This window comes from Phoca vitulina, unplaced genomic scaffold (genome assembly GCF_004348235.1).
Source record: "Phoca vitulina isolate PV1807 unplaced genomic scaffold, GSC_HSeal_1.0 scaffold25, whole genome shotgun sequence".
NCBI classification, from domain to species: domain Eukaryota; kingdom Metazoa; phylum Chordata; class Mammalia; order Carnivora; family Phocidae; genus Phoca; species Phoca vitulina.
Genome location: NW_022589728.1, coordinates 10,829,255 through 10,848,597, shown reverse-complemented (window position 1 = coordinate 10,848,597; position 19,343 = coordinate 10,829,255). Strand labels below are relative to the sequence as shown.

General features: G+C 43.5%; 1 protein-coding gene across 5 annotated transcripts in view; it reads left to right on the top strand.

The window, feature by feature from the left end:
• NSMAF (neutral sphingomyelinase activation associated factor) overlaps window positions 1–19,343 on the top strand; it is a 56,845-nt gene that overhangs the window by 33,199 nt on the left and 4,303 nt on the right. For 2 of the 5 annotated variants that reach the window (XM_032421513.1, XM_032421518.1), the window contains exons 10-27: window positions 742–871; window positions 2,609–2,680; window positions 3,059–3,167; window positions 4,099–4,125; window positions 5,335–5,511; window positions 7,028–7,107; window positions 7,653–7,743; window positions 7,837–7,900; window positions 8,850–8,901; window positions 9,007–9,127; window positions 9,733–9,864; window positions 10,859–10,901; window positions 11,219–11,382; window positions 12,885–12,993; window positions 14,518–14,576; window positions 17,075–17,142; window positions 17,927–17,994; window positions 18,417–18,540. In XM_032421513.1, coding sequence (XP_032277404.1) covers window positions 742–871; window positions 2,609–2,680; window positions 3,059–3,167; window positions 4,099–4,125; window positions 5,335–5,511; window positions 7,028–7,107; window positions 7,653–7,743; window positions 7,837–7,900; window positions 8,850–8,901; window positions 9,007–9,127; window positions 9,733–9,864; window positions 10,859–10,901; window positions 11,219–11,382; window positions 12,885–12,993; window positions 14,518–14,576; window positions 17,075–17,142; window positions 17,927–17,994; window positions 18,417–18,540 — 1,690 coding nt within the window. The remainder of the gene's footprint in view (window positions 1–741; window positions 872–2,608; window positions 2,681–3,058; window positions 3,168–4,098; window positions 4,126–5,334; window positions 5,512–7,027; window positions 7,108–7,652; window positions 7,744–7,836; window positions 7,901–8,849; window positions 8,902–9,006; window positions 9,128–9,732; window positions 9,865–10,858; window positions 10,902–11,218; window positions 11,383–12,884; window positions 12,994–14,517; window positions 14,577–17,074; window positions 17,143–17,926; window positions 17,995–18,416; window positions 18,541–19,343) is intronic. The other 3 variants (XM_032421515.1, XM_032421514.1, XM_032421516.1) reach the window with 3 other exon arrangements.

The window sequence follows — 19,343 nt, the reverse complement described above, 5'->3', positions numbered from 1 at the left end:
CCCTTCACTTCCTAAGGAAGGAGAAGTCTGTCCCGTGGGCTTTCATCCCATTGTTACTTATAACAACGGGGAGATTTATTTTTAACCCAGTTATGTCACTAAGGAATTGCCTTCAGATATTGATGACTTCGTTGTTTCCCCTCTAATTTTTTTTTTACTCATTAGTAAAGCAAAAAGAAAATGGACTTTTTCGACTAGTTAAATAATTTAGGAGGGGTAGTGGAAAAATCACATTTGACTGGTTTTACTGCAGCCGCAAAAGAACATACCTTGGAACTGACGTTCAAGTAATTGTAATTACGGACTCATGGCCTTATAAAGTGCTGTGTGAAGTAAATGGCACCTGTGACTCTAAAAATAGGTCTTAGAGACACAACAATAGAAAAATATGTTAATATAGGAATAGTTTCAAGGCCAGTTTATTTTGGGAGGAAAAACAGTTTGGCTATAAAGGGTTCTTTGGTATTACTTATTTGTCTTCTCTTCTGTGATAAACTCATCTGTTGTTGTTTGAGTTCTCACTAGACCATCTGAAAGAATGTCAGGGTTTTTTTTTTTTTTTAAAGAATGTCAGTTTTATTTAAACTACCAATTTTTATAGTACCATTTTTCTTGTATTAAGTGTAGTGTTTAGACAGATGTCCATACATAGTCACACTGTAGCTCCCTTTGAGAAAGTTAAACCTAGGAAGTAGATTGATTTGTGATTTTTCTTACTTCTGCTGAAAACTGTATTGTCAGATTCCAGAGTGTTTCTGAAAAGCTGCACATGGAATGCAAAGCAGAGATGGTGACGCCGCTGGTGACGAATCCTGGACACGTGTGCATCACCGACACAAACCTGTATTTTCAGCCTCTCAACGGGTACCCGGTAAGGAGAGACACAGGGTCAGATGGGGAGCTGCTTTAGCACTGGAATATTCATCTTTCCTGGGAACTTGACCTCACAGTTCTGGTGTTATAGTTTGGCGAGGATCGAAATTCCGCCCCCTTCCCCTCCAGCAGCTGTGTGTTCAACAGGCCTCCCTATGTCATCCTGATGCCCGCTCATCCAGATTCGAGCTCTTCCGATCTCTTTTCAGTAATTCTGGGGTCCCTTGCCCTCACTGTGACAAAAAAACCCTGCCTCCCCCCCCCCCCCCCAATTTTAGTAAAGGGTTGTTAGAGGTTTATACCTTTCTCCTTGGAAGCACTTCTGGAAGAGACCAATGAAATATACTAAAATTAAAGAGAAATGGGTATTTTCTGTATATCTGCTTATGTGCCCATATATGTGGGTATTACTTGTTTTTCTTTAATGAGGAGCAGAATCAGTAGATCTGAGTCTATCACAAGCAGTATGGCGTGGTCCCCTGCCAGCCAGCACAGAGGGGCCGGTGGAGATTCTGTCATCGAACAGCTGTGGTGCTTCTACCGTGATGGTGGAAACAGTCTTCTCTTTCTCAGTGACTTTAGATTTACTGGGCCAGATAGTAAAGATAAACTCGGATTTCCACACTAAAATTTGTAAAAATATGTTGCTTTATCTAGATGTGAACACTTTTTGGAGTGGTTCATTAGAAGAACAGAAATGCTAATACACTCTGATAGTGCGTTGGACCCTTTGGCAGGGCAGCTTAAAGAACGTGTTTTCTGTCATAGGAGGCTACGTCCTGGAAATTCTCCAGGCTGGTGGGTCAGTCATTCTGTCACTAAAACATCTAATGCTTTTGTGTGAGAAATGGTGCTATGACAGGTCTGTCCACCAGGTGGCGGGGCACCCTCACCAAGCCCTCCCACAGACGCTACACATCGCTGAAGGGCATGCTCTACTGGTGTTAATAGTTGGCTTGACCACTCCTGTTACTATGGCTTGGGTCAAAAACCTTTGGGATAATATCTGAGTGTGTGCTAGAGCTTCAGGATCCATAGTGTGAGCATGTATCCCCTCCCAAATCTCTGGGCTAGGATCCTTGACCAGTCTTCAGGAAGTTTCCACAGTTCCACATGTGGGCTTTTCCTCCCTCTCACTTGGGGAAAGGTGGATGTGTCACCATTTAGCCAATCTCAGTGGCTTTTCTAACCTCATTCTGCTCTTACTAGTGTTTTAAGCCTCTTGAGAAGCAAGAAAATTTTCCTCCTCATAAAGAAAGAAAAATTTAGAGGCCCTGCTTAATACCGTAGTTGTTTATGAGCCTTAATACAATGTAGTTTTTACAGAGATAAAGGACAAGATTCTAAAAGAAGATGTACTGTGTCAGTTCCAAGAAAACCGTTGATCTATAAAAAGATAGCAAAATTCCTGAGAGGTTATCTGTACCAGCACTTTAATATCCCTTATATCACTCAGCAACCTTGCAGGACCCTGAATGATAGATCAGTGCATTATCATTTTGGGGGTCCTGAGCGAGGGTAGGGAGACTCATCCAGGGTCATAAAGTTAGTGGAAAAGGGCAGACCAGGACGTAAAACCAGAAAGGCCTTGTTCTAAGAGCTGCCTTTCTGATTGTTCACATGTAACACGTCAGGAAGTCAAGATTTGGCCACTTTTTCACCTTTCTGATACCAAAGGGCAGCTTCTAATTGTGTCCGAACGTTGATGTTTGAGATTGTCTTTCTACTTTTAAAGAAACCTGTGGTCCAGATAACACTCCAAGATGTCCGCCGCATTTACAAAAGGAGGCACGGCCTCATGCCTTTGGTGAGTTCCTGTGGAATGTCACTTCTCGGTGGATGATTGTCAGATCTTCAGTTTAGCCAATGGTTTATTGACTTGTAAACACTCATGGCATGTCTGAAAAGTGCAAGTATGTCATATTGTAAGCACGTTGTCTCCAAGTCTTTCTTTTGGATGAACTGTGTGCGTGCACGCATACACATACCATGCACATATTCATACAAACACACGCATGTATGTGCATCGCTGAATCAGATTTATATGTGGAGAATGTAAATAAATAAGATCTGCAGATAAAAATATAGATCTTTAACTGAAAAGCTTTTGTACTTATGTCGCTTGTTTTGAGATGGCAAGGTAAACAGTGCTATTTATTTTACTGTTTTCTTTCTGAATTTATAGGGCTTGGAAGTGTTTTGCACAGAAGACGATCTCTGTTCTGACATCTACCTAAAGTTCTATGAACCTCAAGATAGAGATGACCTCTATTTTTATATTGCCACGTATCTAGGTATGGTGCTCACCCTTCATTGTATCCATTCACATGAGGGTAGTTCAACTCCTAAGTACCTGGGTTAGGAAATAGGAGAAGAGAAATGCTATATCTAGAATCACCTCTCTGGGTCTCCTTATTCCTTCTCATCAGGAACTAGGGTTGGCAAAATGGCATTCTACAAACTAAATCATAATTTCATATAAATGAAATTTGGCAATAGTTCACTCCAATTGTGTGTTTGAAAAACTCTTGATCAATATATTTAAATGTTGTTTATTTTTAACAACCCCCAAGTTGAATGGATTATAAAGAATCCACCTAATTATTTTTCTCTTCAGTCTTGTCTATATTCGTTTTCGGAAACCAGGACTTGGTTTCTTAATTTGAAGCAGTGAGTTGTCCATCATGTGTTTGTAATCGTTAACTATGGTCTTAATCACAAAGCTGGAAAACGACACAAAAGGAACACGTGAGCCTTCTGTACTCCGTATACTACCATGGGACTTGATTTGCTTTTAATTAATAATTCCTCGGTCTTCCATAAAAATGGGAAGTTTCCCACCTTTATCAGAAAGAACACCTGATTTTTCTTTTTAGTCATAAACATATGAAATTGTACGCTTGAATTATTCTTGTTTACAGAGTTGTTAGATGACTAGAATGGGTTGATTTTCAAAAATAGATGTTGGGATTTTATTACTGCCATCTTAACTTTGTTTGCTAGTCTTACTCCCTTAGAAGTGGAATTTTCCCTCAGAAGAATAGTTTATTTTCAATAAGGAATATATTTTATTTTATAGTAGGCTTAGAGTACAAATTTTTTTCTTCTCATATTAAGCTGTTAGGTTTATTTAATGCATAAGTATAGCTCTGATACAAGTTGACTGTTATTTCCTGCCTCCTGATTAAATTTTTTTTCATTTTATTCCTCTAACTATATAACAAGATTACAACAAAAAACTCAACTTTCATGGTGAGTCCTAAAATCTCAAGTCATAACACTTGCCATGACCTAAAAACCTGTCTTCTTAAAGCTTCCTTATTCCCTCTGATCTTATTACTCAGGTTGGTCAGACTTTCTCTGTGGTGTTGGGAGTGTGGGAAATGAGAATAAGCATTTTGAGTTTTTAAGCTCTTTCCTCATAGCTGGTTAGAGAAGAAACTTGGTAAAAGTAAATAAGGATAAATACTGAATCAACAGATGAGTTAGAGAAGTTGCTTGGTACAGCCAGCAAAACGTTGAAAGCAGAATTTTCCGAATGAAATAAAACAGTTGAGTGACTTTATGCTCTCCAAGGGGAAAGCTCTCCGTGGTGCCACATACTCTGTGATTCCATGTTTCCTGAGGGGTTGGGGGACTTTCTGGTTCTTCTCCTTTGAGAAATCATGTTTTTCTGCTTGAGACCTTTTTCTCCTTCAGCGGGTTCTTTTCTTTGCCTCGCTCTTCACATGCCTACATAATACATAGACATTGGCAAATCTGTGGTAGCAGACCTCTTACTGATCTAAAAGAGAACTCAGATTGTTTTTGTTTTGATTTCATAAAAAATGGAGGAACTAAGCTTTTACAAATGGTCATGGCTTCTTAAAGGCATTAAAACTCAAGCACTTTGTATATATTGCAGGCCATATATAATATAGTAAATATTATGCATTACCATGTAATAACTACATATTTGCTCCATACCTTCATATTTGTTTTATATCATATATTTAATATAGACAATATTTTTAGATATGTAATAATATTCCCTCCTGGTGAATATCCTTGCAGATATTCATATTTAATGCAACAGGTATTTGGTGAAAACCAACCACAGCCTACTTTTCATTTTCTTAAAACGTATTTTTCAAAAATGCACTAGAGGTTCTACATTTAAAACATCTAATTTTTGGGGCACCTGGGAGGCTCAGTGGGTTAAGCATCTGCCTTCGGCTCGGGTCATGATCCCAGGGTCCTGGGATCGAGCCCCGCATCAGGCTCCCTGCTCGGAGGGAAGCCTGCTTCTCCCTCTCCCACTCCCCCTGCTTGTGTTCCCTCTCTCTCTGTCTCTCTCTCTGTCAAATAAATAAATCTTAAAACAAACAAACAAACCCCAACCATCTAGTTTTTGCACGCTCGGTACAACTTAGCCAGCGTTGGCCGAGTTCAGTGGCGACCCGGCGGGCCCTGTCCCCCTAGAGCACCACGCGGCGGAGCGCACGGCCGAGAGCTACACGCTGCAGTGGCAGCGCGGGCACCTGTCCAACTACCAGTACCTCCTGCACCTCAACAACCTGGCGGACCGCAGCTGCAACGACCTCTCTCAGTACCCCGTGTTCCCGTGGGTAATCGGCGACTACTGCAGTGCCGCACTGGGTAAATGCTGGGTAAATGCCACAAAGCCGAGGGCTTAGAGGAAAGCCGGAGGTCCGACTGTGATCTCTGTAGGCAGATTCGAGCCCATCTGGATTTCTGTACTAACGATTGCTAGTTTCCCTTCCGAGGTACCGGGTCGGTGTTCTCTAAGTTATATGGGCTTTACGTGTGTTTTCTCCACTATCGCTTTAATTCTTTTAATCCTAAAAAAAGGGCTCACAGACTTCTTGAAAGACATGCCCAGAAAGTATGCGTATGTTTTTAAGCCGTATCATTACTACATGTCATGACCACATTTGAAATGCTTGTTTTTCACTTTGAAAAATTGTTGCTCGGGTTGTCCTTTTGTTTTAAAATTCACACTCAAAAATGTGGTAGCCAAAAGCGATAATTATTCATTTTAGAACATTTAGAAAGTACTGAAATATTTAAAGAAGGAAATAAACATCATCAATAATTACATTAATGAGAGAGAACCATTTTAACCTTGTGGTATATGTATTTCTCTCAAATTATTTTAACAAAAATGGGACTGTATTATAATTTGATTTTGTAATATTCTAAATTATATATTGTGAACAATAAATTCCTTTTAGACAGTTCACTAATCGAACCCTCACACTTGAAAGAAATAACAGACTTTCTGGGACTGTGAGAATTTATTTCTGTGATAATATTCAGTCCCCAATTCTCAAATTATGTTATTATCACACAATAATAATATTCACTGTAATTCAAACTTCAGCAAATCTTGGTAGAAGAATACTGACTTTTAAAATGTGCTTATTTTGGGCGCCTGGGTGGCTCAGTTGGTTGAGCGACTGCCTTCGGCTCAGGTCATGATCCTGGAGTCCCCGGATCGAGTCCCGCATCGGGCTCCCTGCTCGGCAGGGAGTCTGCTTCTCCCTCTGACCCTCCCCCCTCTCATGTGCTCGCTCTCTCTCATTCTCTCTCTCTCAAATAAATAAATAAAAAAAAAAAAAAAAAAAAAAATGTGCTTATTTTTTGTTGTTGTTTTCCTTGGAATATAGTTTTTTAAAACCAGTAGTTCTTTAAAAAAAAAAAAAAATCAGGGCACCTGGGTGGCTCAGATGGTTAAGCATCTGCCTTCGGCTCAAGTCATGATCTCCAGGTCCTGGGATCGAGCCCCACATCGGGCTTCTGGCTCAGCAGGGAGTCTGCTTCTCCCTCTCCCTCTGCCTCTCCCCCTGTTTGTGCTCTCTCTGTCTGTCTCTCTCAAATGAATAAAAAAATCTTTAAAAACAAATCAATAGTTGGGGCATTTTCAAATTAGAGATGCTACTCTTGAGTGACTTGCTGACTTAAAACTCAAGCCCTAACCTTTACAGTTATGTAAGTGACTATCAGAAATACTCTAATTCTAATGGGTTTGTCTCAATTTTTAAAAATTATTTGTGGAAATAAATCTGTGCATGTGTATCCATGGCGGGGGGTAATGTTATTAAGTGTAAGTTTGCTAGCTTTATTTTAATTAATTCATTTTTTAAATCTACAGATTTGTCAAATCCAGGAACGTTCCGGGATCTTAGCAGGCCAGTAGGGGCTCTAAACAAGGAACGGCTGGAGAGACTCCTGGTACGTGGATTTGGGGATGCCCGGCTTCTAAGCAGCTCCCTGAACCGTGGCCTCTGTTTTTATAGTAAGGGAAACTCATTTCTCCAAGACTTAGGGAAGGTCTATGCCGAGTGACTAGAAGATCTAGGTCATACTTTTTCTTACTCCCTCTCTGCCCTCTGCCTTCCCCCGTGAGTTTAGCTGCTCACCCACCCCCATTTGCATCTTCTGCCTGCAGTTCAGGAAGTAGGAGGCAGGCTGGCTCACAAGTTTAGGGATTTAGTTGCGTGAAGGTGCTGTCTGGTGAACTGCACAAGGGCCGTGTAACGTCCGTTCTGTTCAAACCAGCCCAGCATTGCTCCCACTGAGCCAAGAAAAGCTAAATACTTGTCATGGGAATACTGTGTGTGTTCACAGTTGTTTTCCCCCTCCTCTTCTCCCTTTCCTACTTAAGAGAGAAACTAAGGGATGTAACGTAGCCAGGCCACGATCTGAGGTTTGACTACTTGCGGCAGTCACTGTTTTCCCGGCCGACGCCTAGCAGGATCTTTCTCGGTCTGTTGCAGACCCGCTACCAGGAAATGCCAGAGCCAAAGTTCATGTACGGCAGTCACTACTCTTCCCCTGGCTACGTGCTCTTTTATCTTGTGAGGATCGGTAAGATTCCGTGTCAGTGCTCCCGATTCAGTGCTGTTTCTCGTGTGTTCTCAGGGGTTCTGTTACCTCACTTAACTCTGATTTCCCCTCTAGCGCCCGAGTACATGCTGTGTCTGCAGAATGGAAGATTTGATAACGCAGATAGAATGTTCAACAGGTTTGACCCAATGCTTCACCTACCTGTTCGTAAACTCTCTAATTGTAAACGTACAATGTGTTTGCTTCAAAAAACCGGATACGCAAATGTCAAGAAATGCCAAGAATCGCTGATTGGTACATCTGTCTGTTCCTTTCAGGCTTTTTCTAGTCGTGTGTGTGTGTGTGTGTGTGTGTGTGTGTGTGTGTAATTGTAAGAACATCTTTTAGTTACAGCTTTTGTCCTGCCTATTGTAGCCTCGTCGTATTCAGTATTGAAGTTTTCCCCCATATCAGATGTTCTTCAAAACAGTGACTTTGAAATTATTGTATTACATCCTAATGTATGCCATAATTTAAGTATTTTAACTGTTCCTCTATTGTTGGACATTTAAACCGTTTCCAACATCTCCTTATTCTAAATAACTCTGCTGTGACTTGAATATAATTTCCTGTGAGTGTTTACATATTTCCTTGCCCAAAAAAAAAAAAAGCCAGAAAATATGGAGAAAATTAAGTTCACCCGGCCTCCCACCACGCTGAGATAACATTCATTGTTAATCTTTTGGTCTGTGTCTCTCCAGTCTTTCTAAGCTGTGTCAAGTTTAATCCCTTTCTGAAATGAGCTATTAAAACAGCCGTGCTAGGTGTTCCGTGTTTAAGCAGCAGCCTGTGTTGGCCCTTCGATGAGGCACTGTGTGGTTGGAGGCTCATGGCGTGGGCTTGGAGACGCCCTGTCTGGGTCCGTGTCCTCAACCCAGGTCACTCCCTGCATGAGCTCAGAGAAGGCGTCTCTTCTGTCAAAGGGGGATCCTCATACACATGTTGAGAATTATGAGTTAATGAGAGAAATGAGTTAATACAGGTGAAGTGTAGGACAACACCTAGGTGCATAGACAGCCCTGTAGTTGCTATTTCCAGACCCAAGACCTAAGATCAGTTGATTTTTTTTTTTTTTTTTTTGTATCTAGTATCGCAGAAACTTGGAAAAACTGTTTGGATGGCGCAACTGATTTTAAAGAGGTAAGCAGTTAACAAAGCTAATAATTCATTGGGCTTGTGGTTTCTAACAGCTTTAAAAAATGTTTGTTGCTGTTCTTTCCACCCCCTTCCCCCCCCCCATTTCAGTTGATTCCAGAATTCTATGGTGATGATGTCAGCTTTTTAGTCAATAGTCTGAAGTTGGATCTGGGAAAGAGACAAGGAGGGCAGATGGTTGATGATGTGGAACTCCCACCCTGGGCACGGAGTGAGTACCACCCTGGAAGTACCCAATTTCAGCAGTTCTTCACCCAGGGGGGCCACTTCAGTGTTGTGATTTAGTTGCCTGGGTTTTTTAAAAAATACCAGCGTACTTCTCTATGTAAATGAGGCGCTATCTTAGTCCTGTTCCAAATCAGAACTAGTCTTGTGAGCCTATGAGGTAAAAACATCGATATGTATTTGAAAGACCTAAATGTTGTGAAAGTGATCTTCGCCACTTCCCTCCCCCCACCAGAACTGATATTTTACATGATGGGGGCAAAAAAAAACCTCATTAATAAATATGTACCTCAGGACACCTGGGTGGATCAGTGGGTTAAGGGTCTGCTTTCAGCTCAGGTCATGATCCCTACAGTTCTGGGATAGAGGGCCCCCCCCATCCCCTGCTCAGCGGGGAGCCTGCTTCTCCCTCTGCCTGCCCCTCCCCCTGCTTATGCTCCCATGCTCGCTCTCTCTGAGAAATAAATAAATAAAATCTTTAAAAAACAAACAAATATGTACCTCTTGCCTCTCCTAGAAGCTTTATCTGCATATGGATAGACAAGAGAATAAAGGAAGACAGTGATGTTTTGATCGAGTCTAATCTAATAGGTCCCGAGGACTTTCTCCAGAAGAGCAAAGACGCGTTGGAAAGCAATTATGTGTCAGAGCACCTTCACGAGTGGATCGATCTAATATTCGGCTACAAGCAAAAAGGGAGTGATGCCGTTGGGGCCCATAACGGTATGTGAGTCTCGGAAATGTCGTACAGCATTTGATGAAAACAAAAGCACAAAGAAGGAGGAAAAAACGCGGCCAGAGCAGTCAAGCTCCTGTTCGGCAGCAGCATCTTCTGTCAGCACACAGTGGCTCCGGGCTCCATGGCCTGGGTCAGATACTGAGTAACAGAGGAGGAAGGACTTTGGCCTAAAGAACCCCAACTTCGCCCCGATCCCCAGAGGTGTTTTTCTAAAGTCTTCCAATGTTAGCATTACTTTCCATCCCACTCACTAATTTCAATTGAAACTCAATCAGAATATGATAGAAGAGCACCTCCCACCCCCCTGTTCCTCTGAAGGGCCCCAGGGCTTCTTATTAATGGAGCAGAAAGAAAGCTTGGGCAGCACCCTCTCCCCCCCCACCCCCTCACCCCCGGGCTCCTTCTTACCTGCCGCCAGGCTGCCCGGTGGTGTCAGCTGGTGAAGAGAAGCTGGCAGGTCAGGCTGGACCTTGCGCATGGCAGTGCAGGGTGATTGGCGCTTCCCCTGGGGGCAGATACCTGGAGATAAGAGGCTGTCTCACCTGCCAGTTGGATTTCTGCTCAGCGAAAGATAACTAGGGTTGATATTTATTTATTTTTATTTTTATTTTTTTTAAAGATTTTATTTATTTGACAGAGAGAGACACAGCGAGAGAGGGAACACAAGCGGGGGGAGTGGGAGAGGGAGAAGCAGGCTTCCCGCTGGGCAGGGAGCCTGATGCGGGACTCGACCCCAGGACCCTGGGATCATGACCCAAGCCGAAGGCAGACGCTTAACGACTGAGCCACCCAGGCGCCCCTCGGGTTGATATTTATTGCTGTTGGTTTCTATTAGTCTTTTTTTGCAAAGTGACAATCATTTTCTTTGAATAGAAGTATAAAGTTGTTGAGTTTTTAAGATTCTGTACAGAGCATCAATCATAACCACACAGTACCTCTTTCAAGAGGGTTTTTCATCTCCTTTTTTTTTTTTTTCAGTATTTCATCCCCTGACCTACGAAGGAGGCGTAGACTTGAACAGGTACCTATACGTCTAGAAGGAGTTTCTACTTGAGTTACGAAATACCTCTTTGTCTAAATGATGAATGCAGCTCTTTGATCATACGAAGGTGTGGAAATTTTACAGTGAATTATATCTTGCTTTCCCCATTAGGTAAGTCACCGAGCCTCAGAAAATTCTCTAAGATCTGTGGTGAGGCTCGCACAGCCCTGGCACGTAGTCGCTGTTACTATTTGAGAGTTAAACCTCTCTCCTGTTGAGCTGCATTGTTTGACATTTGTGCTCTTGGGGAACTCGAACCTCATGGGTCACTGCATTATTTGTGTTCTGTCCTAAAGCATCGAGGACCCTGACGAGAAAGTAGCCATGCTGACCCAAATCTTGGAGTTTGGCCAGACCCCAAAACAGCTCTTTGTGACACCACATCCTCGACGGATCACCCCAAAGTTTAAGAATTTCTCCCATACCTGCAGTCATAATGCTCCCGTGGCAGATTCTCCAGGTAAGTTTTGTAAAGAGAGTAAATGTGAGCACCCTTGGTTTCTCTTTTCTGATTCAGATGTTCCTGAGGATTCTGAAGAGTAGGTGAGCCATGAATTGTCATGTGGCCTAGAGGTGGTTGTGTTTGGGCATCTGACTGCAGTTCTCCTGAAAAACAACAACTCGACAAGCCTGTTTTTGTTGTTGTTCCCTTTGTGTTTTAACTGCTGATTTTAAAGAAAATCAAGTAACTTTTATTTCCCGGTAGTGTTACTCCTATTACATGAGACTTGGCAATATTTTGTTGTTGTTGTTGTTGTTGTTGTTGTTCTGCTTCTCCTTTTCTGTGGTTTTCCAAGCCAGTGTTTGATGCTTAGCTGGTCACTTTCCCATTGGCCCGTCCTGGCCATGCCGCTCCCACGGTCACCCTTGGCCCCGCTCTCCCCTGTTCTCTCCCAGAAACAACTTCCTCCATCCCTCATTCTCCTCCTCCTTCCCCACATACAGATCCTGAATTCACCGTGCTTTGTTTTCTTTATTTGATTCATTCTCTTCGTCATCTGACAAACATTTACAGAGTCTCTGTTGTGTTCCCGGCCTATGCTGGGTGCTAAAATGAACTTGACCCTGTTGTCACACCTAGTATTTGGAGAAGGAGGAAGAAATACTCCCCTTCATCCAGTTATGCATGTTTCACATTTCACATAGGACAGCCTCAAGCCCCCAGGCTCCCAGGAGGAGTCTGACACTATGTGGAACTTTGGGAGCAAAGTCCCATGACTCCTTATCATCTATACTTCTATCTGTTCCATGCACCCAGGGACTTCGTAGGTGCCCAGAGCAGAGTATCTCTCACACCTGGACGAATAGCTCTCGGGGGCCCGGGATCCAGGGCTAGCCAGGAGTTCTTCTCTAAGATAATGCCTCACGGGGTTCAGTCATAAAGACCATAAGATTATCTTGTGATGCCTCTTAAACCCATGCCCCGCTTAGTCACCAGGCTCATAGCACTGTCTTGTGATTATACTAAGGAGCAATTGCCCCCCAGCCCTTCAGAAGACAGGAGGGACGGCTTCCCTCGTCCTGGCCAGGGCGCTTATAGCTCAGAACACGTCTGCTTTTTCCCCCTCAAAACCAAAATGAAACCTCAGCATTTGTAGAGAATGGTCAGGCTTTTGCAACCATTACTGACAACGAAATGTTACTCAGTCTTGTGTTTCCTGAAGCTCCTAAGGCAGGGGCTGAGTGAAAACTTTGGGAACACTGATAAGAGTATAAAAAGACTTCAGTATTCAAAGATACTTTTTAATCTTTCTCCCAATATGTTATTTAGATTATACATTTTATCATTTTCCCTTGACAAACATGGAGCTCCCAAGTACATTTCAGAGTAGTTATATTTCAGTGGGGCATTGTGTTTCCTTGGTCGTTTGATTTTAATAGAAAATATTGTGACCCTGATGCTTGTTGTCTGTGGTGCTTGTTAATAATTCCGTTGACTCACTTGGCAACAATTCAATGTAGTCTCTCCAGGTGAAGAGTCTTTTGAAGACCTGACCGAAGAAAGCAAAAGCCTGGCTTGGAATAACATCACCAAACTGCAGTTACATGAGCAATATAAAATCCACAAAGAGTAAGAACGCCTCTGTGCCGTCCTTGTAAAACTTGGGGTCTTGGCCTGGAGCGTGTGTTTTAAGTGGAGTCAAGGGGGTGGAAATTCTCTTTCAGTGTTGTCTTGATTGGTTTTTCTCCCCCCAAAATGTCTGTAGTGATCAGCCATGTGAGGTCAATGTGGCAAAGGAAAGTTTGGCACAAAATTGATTTTTGTCAGCCTTCCATGCTGTCATTTCTACCCCTGGTCTTTCTAGAGCCCACGATGGGGTCTGCAGCCAGCACGTAGTTTTGTTGCCTCTCAAACTGGGGTTCACAGCCCCTCAACTCTTTGATGGGAGAAACATGGTGTATCTTCCCCAAGTGTTGGATTCACAGGTATTATAGGGGAAAATGTGTCCTTTTAAAAAATTATAACAAATATGTGTAGAGAGAGAGAGAGAGAAAGAGGTCAAAGGGCTAAGTTCACAGGAGTTTTAAAAATAATACCTGTACTTTCAAAAAAAGGGCTTGCTGTCAGACCCGGAGGGGTTATGAGTGTTCAGACTTCTGCCATTAAGGATAGTCACACCTTTTGGTAGGAAGGCTTGAGAAGCACTGACTTCCCCTGAGCCATCCTTATTACAGATGAGAAAACCCAGGCTCAGAGATGAGCCCGTTGGCCTGCTCCATGGCCATAGACATCCTGTCTGACATGTTGACGTCACAGACACCAGGGGTCATGGGTGGGTCTGAATGTCCCAGTCTACTTCAGATCTATAGCTCCGGATCAGAGCACAGCCTCTTGCAAAGAAATACATAGTTCACCTTACTCATTATAACAGTGGCTTTTCGGGCCCCTGGGTGGCTCAGTCGGTTAAGCGACTGCCTTTGGCTCAGGTCATGATCCTGGGGTCCCTGGATTGAGTCCCGCATCAGGCTCCCTGCTCGGTGGGGAGTCTGCTTCTCCCTCTGACCCTCCCCCCTCTCATGCTCTCTCTCTCTCATTCTCTCTTTCTCAAATAAATAAGTAAAATCTTAAAAAAAAAAAAAAATAACAGTGGCTTTTCTTTTCTCAACTTCTCTAAGTGATACATAGAAAAAGGCCTTATCATCCCAGGCAGTGTAGACATGAATGAACCTGTGAAAGGAAATGGTAGACCCAGACAATGGTATCATCACTGAACAGATGCCCGGTAAATTTGATTCAGCAGCAAAGCAAGGGAAGTGCTTGTAAAGAAGAGTTTCAGTAATTTGGGGATAGTCAGATAAGGTGAAATTGAAGGAGAAGCAGATTTCCAGTTGTCAGGAAGGTGTTCGACTTTGAATATGGCAGCCAGGGAAGCCGAGAACGGGAATGGTTTCTGGCCACAGGTCATACCAAAACAAAATTCGAAGCTCCCAAATGATGATTTGGTCGTGGCAGGTGTAATATGTGCGGGACAGATCCAGCAGGCAGGCTGTGACGAAAAAAAACACAGAAACTTGGTAAAATGAAATCAAGGACTTGAAAGAGGTGTCTCAGCACATGGCTGTTGGTAACGTATAAAACTCTGTGTTTAAACAGGGCGGTTACTGGAATAGCGGTCTCTTGCAACGGGTCTTCCGTCTTCACAACCTCACAAGGTATGTTTTCCTGCCTGAACAGTGGTTTACCTGGAACCACAAAGTTCCCACGTTTCTTAACTCTCGGTCAAGGATTACACTTGAGCGCGCCGCCTCCACGTAAAGCGGACTCTGAGCAGTTTGTGGCATTTGACAGAAAACGTCATTGTAGTTTGCCAAAAACAATCACGAGAATGCCTTTCTGTTGCTGCTGAGGCTTCCGGGAACTCAGGGACAGGGCAGAAAGAGCTTATTCCCCGGCCCCTTGCTTGGCGGGAGGCGCGCACGCCCCTGCGGGTCCGCCCGAGCCCAGAGCGTGCCCGGCGGCTGCGGGGTGCAGCTGGGGTGCAGCCGGGGTGCCCCAGGACGTGGGGCGCTGGGCCACGGGCCAGTGCACGTTTGCTGTTCAGTGTTTCACTTGTGTCATGCGGTATATATTTCAGGGTGTGTGTTGTCGAATTTCGCTGGAAATCCAGTGCATGCGTTGTTAATGTTCTTCTACATTATCAGATTGTACCTTAGTCATCCCGCTTATGCTTTAAGACAACTGGCTCTGACAGAGTGAGTAGCCGGCTGTTTTTGAGGGGACTTGTCCTTTAGCCTTTGTCATAGGAGATCATGTGTTTCAATGACTGAGTCTGGAAATGGTGCTCTCCAACTAAGCCCTTCCAGAGGACTCAGAGGTACTGCTCTCGGGTTCTGTGATGGTGGTTTGTTATCTGTAGCATGTCCTTCCTTGCTCTTCCAAGGACGACCTCAGGATGCATAAAACAGACTTTTCCACAAAGCATAGATAATGGTTCTACGGTAGGCCAGAGGAAGTTGACGTGCAGGACGCACGCTGGGCCCCGTTGGGGTCAGCAAGACGATGCTGACAGAGGGAAGCAGTCTGTGTTCTCGCAGGATCCTGCCCGCCGAACGTGCCCGCATCGGAACCCCAGACCGAATGCTTCGTCGTGAAAGCAGTTTCTCTCTAAAGCTTTCTCGTTAAGCAGAGCCTGTGTTCTTAGCTGGATTTTTCTGCCAGGGTTTAAGTCCCTCAGTCTCTTGTACTTGGATGACCTTGTAAACCATGAGTTTGGGGAGCCTCGAGGCTTTAAACCCCTGACGCTCATTAAGCATGGCATCCCTTCTTTGTAAATTTACCAAGTGAAGAGGAAAGAGGGTTCTTTTTTTTTTTTTTTTTAAGTCAAAAGCCTTTGGTTTTTTTCTGTTTGTTTTCTCTGTCAGTAACTTGTAGTAGTGACTTATGCCTGTGCTGATCGTCACCCCAGGGTGGCCTGCCTTCCTCACGTCCGCGGTCTACGTTGGACTGCGTGGGCACGTGGGGGGCTCATCAGCTGCGAGCCTGGCTCGGGCGAGCTTTGGTCAGGCTCACCTCTAGCACGGGCACGGAATCTTCGGTTTTGAGAACAGCGTCCCTATACCCTGGGCTGGCTTACGGCCTTCTGTAAGATGCCCCAAATTAATAAGCTGCAGTAAACTTTGTGGTGACGACTCAGAAATGCCTGATCAGAATCAGAAATGCTGACTTCCTTGGAGTCAGCAGCACGGTGGCGAAGAGGCTCCGAGTTGGGAATGCCCCACAGGGTAAAGTTCCGGTCACGTTGTGTTCACTCTTCGGACTTTGTTTCCAAGCTGATGCTGGAGAGTGTTTCAGCGTGATAAAGTCTCAGGACTTGCCTGTGTTGGTGTTGCAAAAACGAGGTCGAAATGTTAAATTTTACTCTACAGAAGAAATTATTTCAAGCTCATTCTGACCTTTTCTTTATCATGTTGTGTGTTTACAAATTAGGAAATGTGTTACTTGTTTCAAATATGGGATGTTCAGAGCCCATTGTTATTTTCGCAACTCTTGGTTCCCAAGAGATTTTTTTGCTACACTTTTTAAGCTTCTGTTAGGGAAGGAAATTTTAATCCCTACTTTATTATTCTTTAGGAAGTCAGTGGTTGCTTCATAAACGCTAATTCAGGATAGGGGTATCACACCATAATTGGGCTATTTGTTAAAAAAAAAAAAAATATTGCCATGATTTTTGTTGTCTTTTATTTAAAATTGCTATTTTACTCCTCTTTAACTTTTTTTTTTTTTTTAAGATTTTCTTTATTTCAGAGAGCATAAGCGGGGGGGGCGGGAGGGGGACAGAGGCAGGGGGAGAAGCAGACTCCCCGCGGAGCAGAGAGCCCGATGGGCTTGATCCCAGGACCCTGGGATCATGACCTGAGCCGAAGGCAGACGCTTAACGACTGAGCCCCCCAGGCGCCCCTCCTCTTTAACTTTGAGCAGTGACTAGGCCTGCTCCGGATTCAGTCATGCTGAGATGTGAGCAGTGTGCTGGGCCTGGACTGGGTACGCATCGGTTTCCTTGTTGTGGGGTGACAGGTGACCGGATGGGGCCCCAGATCCTCTGGCCCCACCTACCGCCCGCTCCAGCTTCCTGCTCTCCTCCGTGGTTGTTTGTCCTCTATAAGGGCTAGGAAATCTTTCTCATGTGTTTGCCTTCTCATCATTAAATCAGATTCTACCTTGAAGATGTTCTCCAAGGAATCCAAAATGCTACAAAGAAGTATATCGTTTTCAAATATGGTGAGTTCATTTTAATTTTAAACTAGTGGTATGGTGGAAATTCATGTAGCAGTTTGTTTTATACACACACATGATGGCATTTCGTTTCTCCCCAAGCAACTGGGTTTATTCCTGTGTGGTGTCTACAGAATGCCTCAGTGACGTTACTTCTAATTTCAATTTAAAAATTTTTCAGGGTGCCTCTTTCTCAAAATACGGTGATTTTGTTTGTAGCCTAGAAAACTAGAAGTGCCACCCAGTAGAATTCCCCTTAATAAATCTTTCCTCTTCTGGAACTGTCAAACTAAACGTGTCTGTTTTTTAAATAATGTGTGCATTTCTGAGTGGATAGGACCCCAAATACTAGAAAACCAATTCTTCTGAAAAAACACATTTTATTGTTCATGTAAACCATCTGAAAGGTTTTGGAAGTCCCTAAAGAATTTTGGAAGTTCTCCCTACTCGTGGAAGTCCGTAATCCAGAGAGGCTCAGCCCACCCTCCCCTCACGATTTACCCGTGTGAGGAGTTCCTCCAGCCCAGGGCCGTGAGGACCATCCAGAAATCCTCAGGCTAGATCCATGTGCCCTGGACACGCTTTGACTTTCTTTCTTACATTTAGGAAGAAACTAAGCATCTGGAATTAGCCAGTTGAGAAAAAAAAAAAAACTTCCCAAATACAAGGAAGGCCAAAATAAATGGAATTTGAGCATTAATGTGGGGGGGGAGCTTTACAAGGTAGTTTTACTGTGTGAAGGATTTACTAATTATTGTAAATAATTAATGTCAAACCATTTGTATTTCAGGCTTTGTCATCTTGTTTACTTCTGCCAGGAGATGCCACTGTCGTAAGTTCTTCGTGGGATAATAACGTGTATGTATCTGAGCGTGCTCCTGGTGTAATTCCTCACGCGGCCTAGCTGTCTTTGTGGGCAGAAGGCAGGAAAGGACAGGGCTTCTGTTGGCGGGACACTGCGCTGTTTTCAGAAAGGAACAGATCTTAGATCAGGGTGGCTTTGACTGTGATTATTTGAATCTAATAATTTCTCCCATTGGACTCTGTTTTCCTCACTGTTTTAACCTGGGGTAAAAACACAAATGAGCCAGAGCTGGAGATTTCTAGTTTCAAATTCAGATATTGAGTATTTTGGTTTAATAACATGAGAATAAGTACTTTGTAATTCTGATAAGTCTTAGTACAGAATTAAACAACATAATATTCCTTGAATATGTTTTTAAGAGTCTCAAAATTAGGCTGGGATGCTTTTTAATAGTTCTCATTCTCTTTTCTGTTAGCTATTTTTACTCTATAGCATTTGCAAGACGCCAGGACACGTTAATGGGACACGACGACGCCGTCAGTAAGATCTGTTGGCATGACAACCGACTGTATTCCGCATCGTGGGACTCCACGGTGAAGGTTTGTAGCGAATTTCTAACCTCACGTGTTTGGATACTGCAAGTATTATAAACCGTTCTACACCTGTTGTTAATGTGCTCAGTCATTTCACTCTTTTTCACAAAGTGTGTCGTGATCTGTAAAGATACTGAGCGCTGTCGCCTGTGGTTTTTCAACATGCGTACTTCTCAATAGGAAGTTTTCCCCATTTTTGTACTGTGCGCTCACCTGGGGGTTGGAATGATGTGGAATTCACGAGACAGAGTTACAGAGAAATACTGGTGACCCTTGAACAACACAGTCTGCACTGCGCAGGTCCACTTAGACATGGAGTTTTGCCGATAAATACAGTACTGTAAATTTATGATTTTCTTAACATTTTCTTTTCTCTAGCTTACTTTATTGTTAAGACTACGGTATATAGTACATGTAACACAAAATACGTTAGTCAGCTGTTTATGTTACTTGTAAGACTTCCAGTCAACAGTAGGCTATTAGCACGGAAGCTTTGGGGAAGTCCCAAGTTATATGTAGATTTTCAACTGCATGGAGTTGGGGGTCGGGGCCCTTCCTCCCCTCCCCCTGCATCGTTCAAGAGCCAGCTGTATACAGCAGCAGCCCCTCTTTATCTCACACAGTTGGAACTAGCAGAAAATGCCAAGCTAAAGTGGGGAATCATGAAAAGAGAATTTTGTTTCAAGTTCGGATATATAAGTGCACTTTCATTCACCATTATATTGATGTGGGGCCATCCTTGGCCTCTTCTTTGGGACCCTACACAACCATCTTGCGAAGACCACACCAGTATTCATCATCCTCGGTTT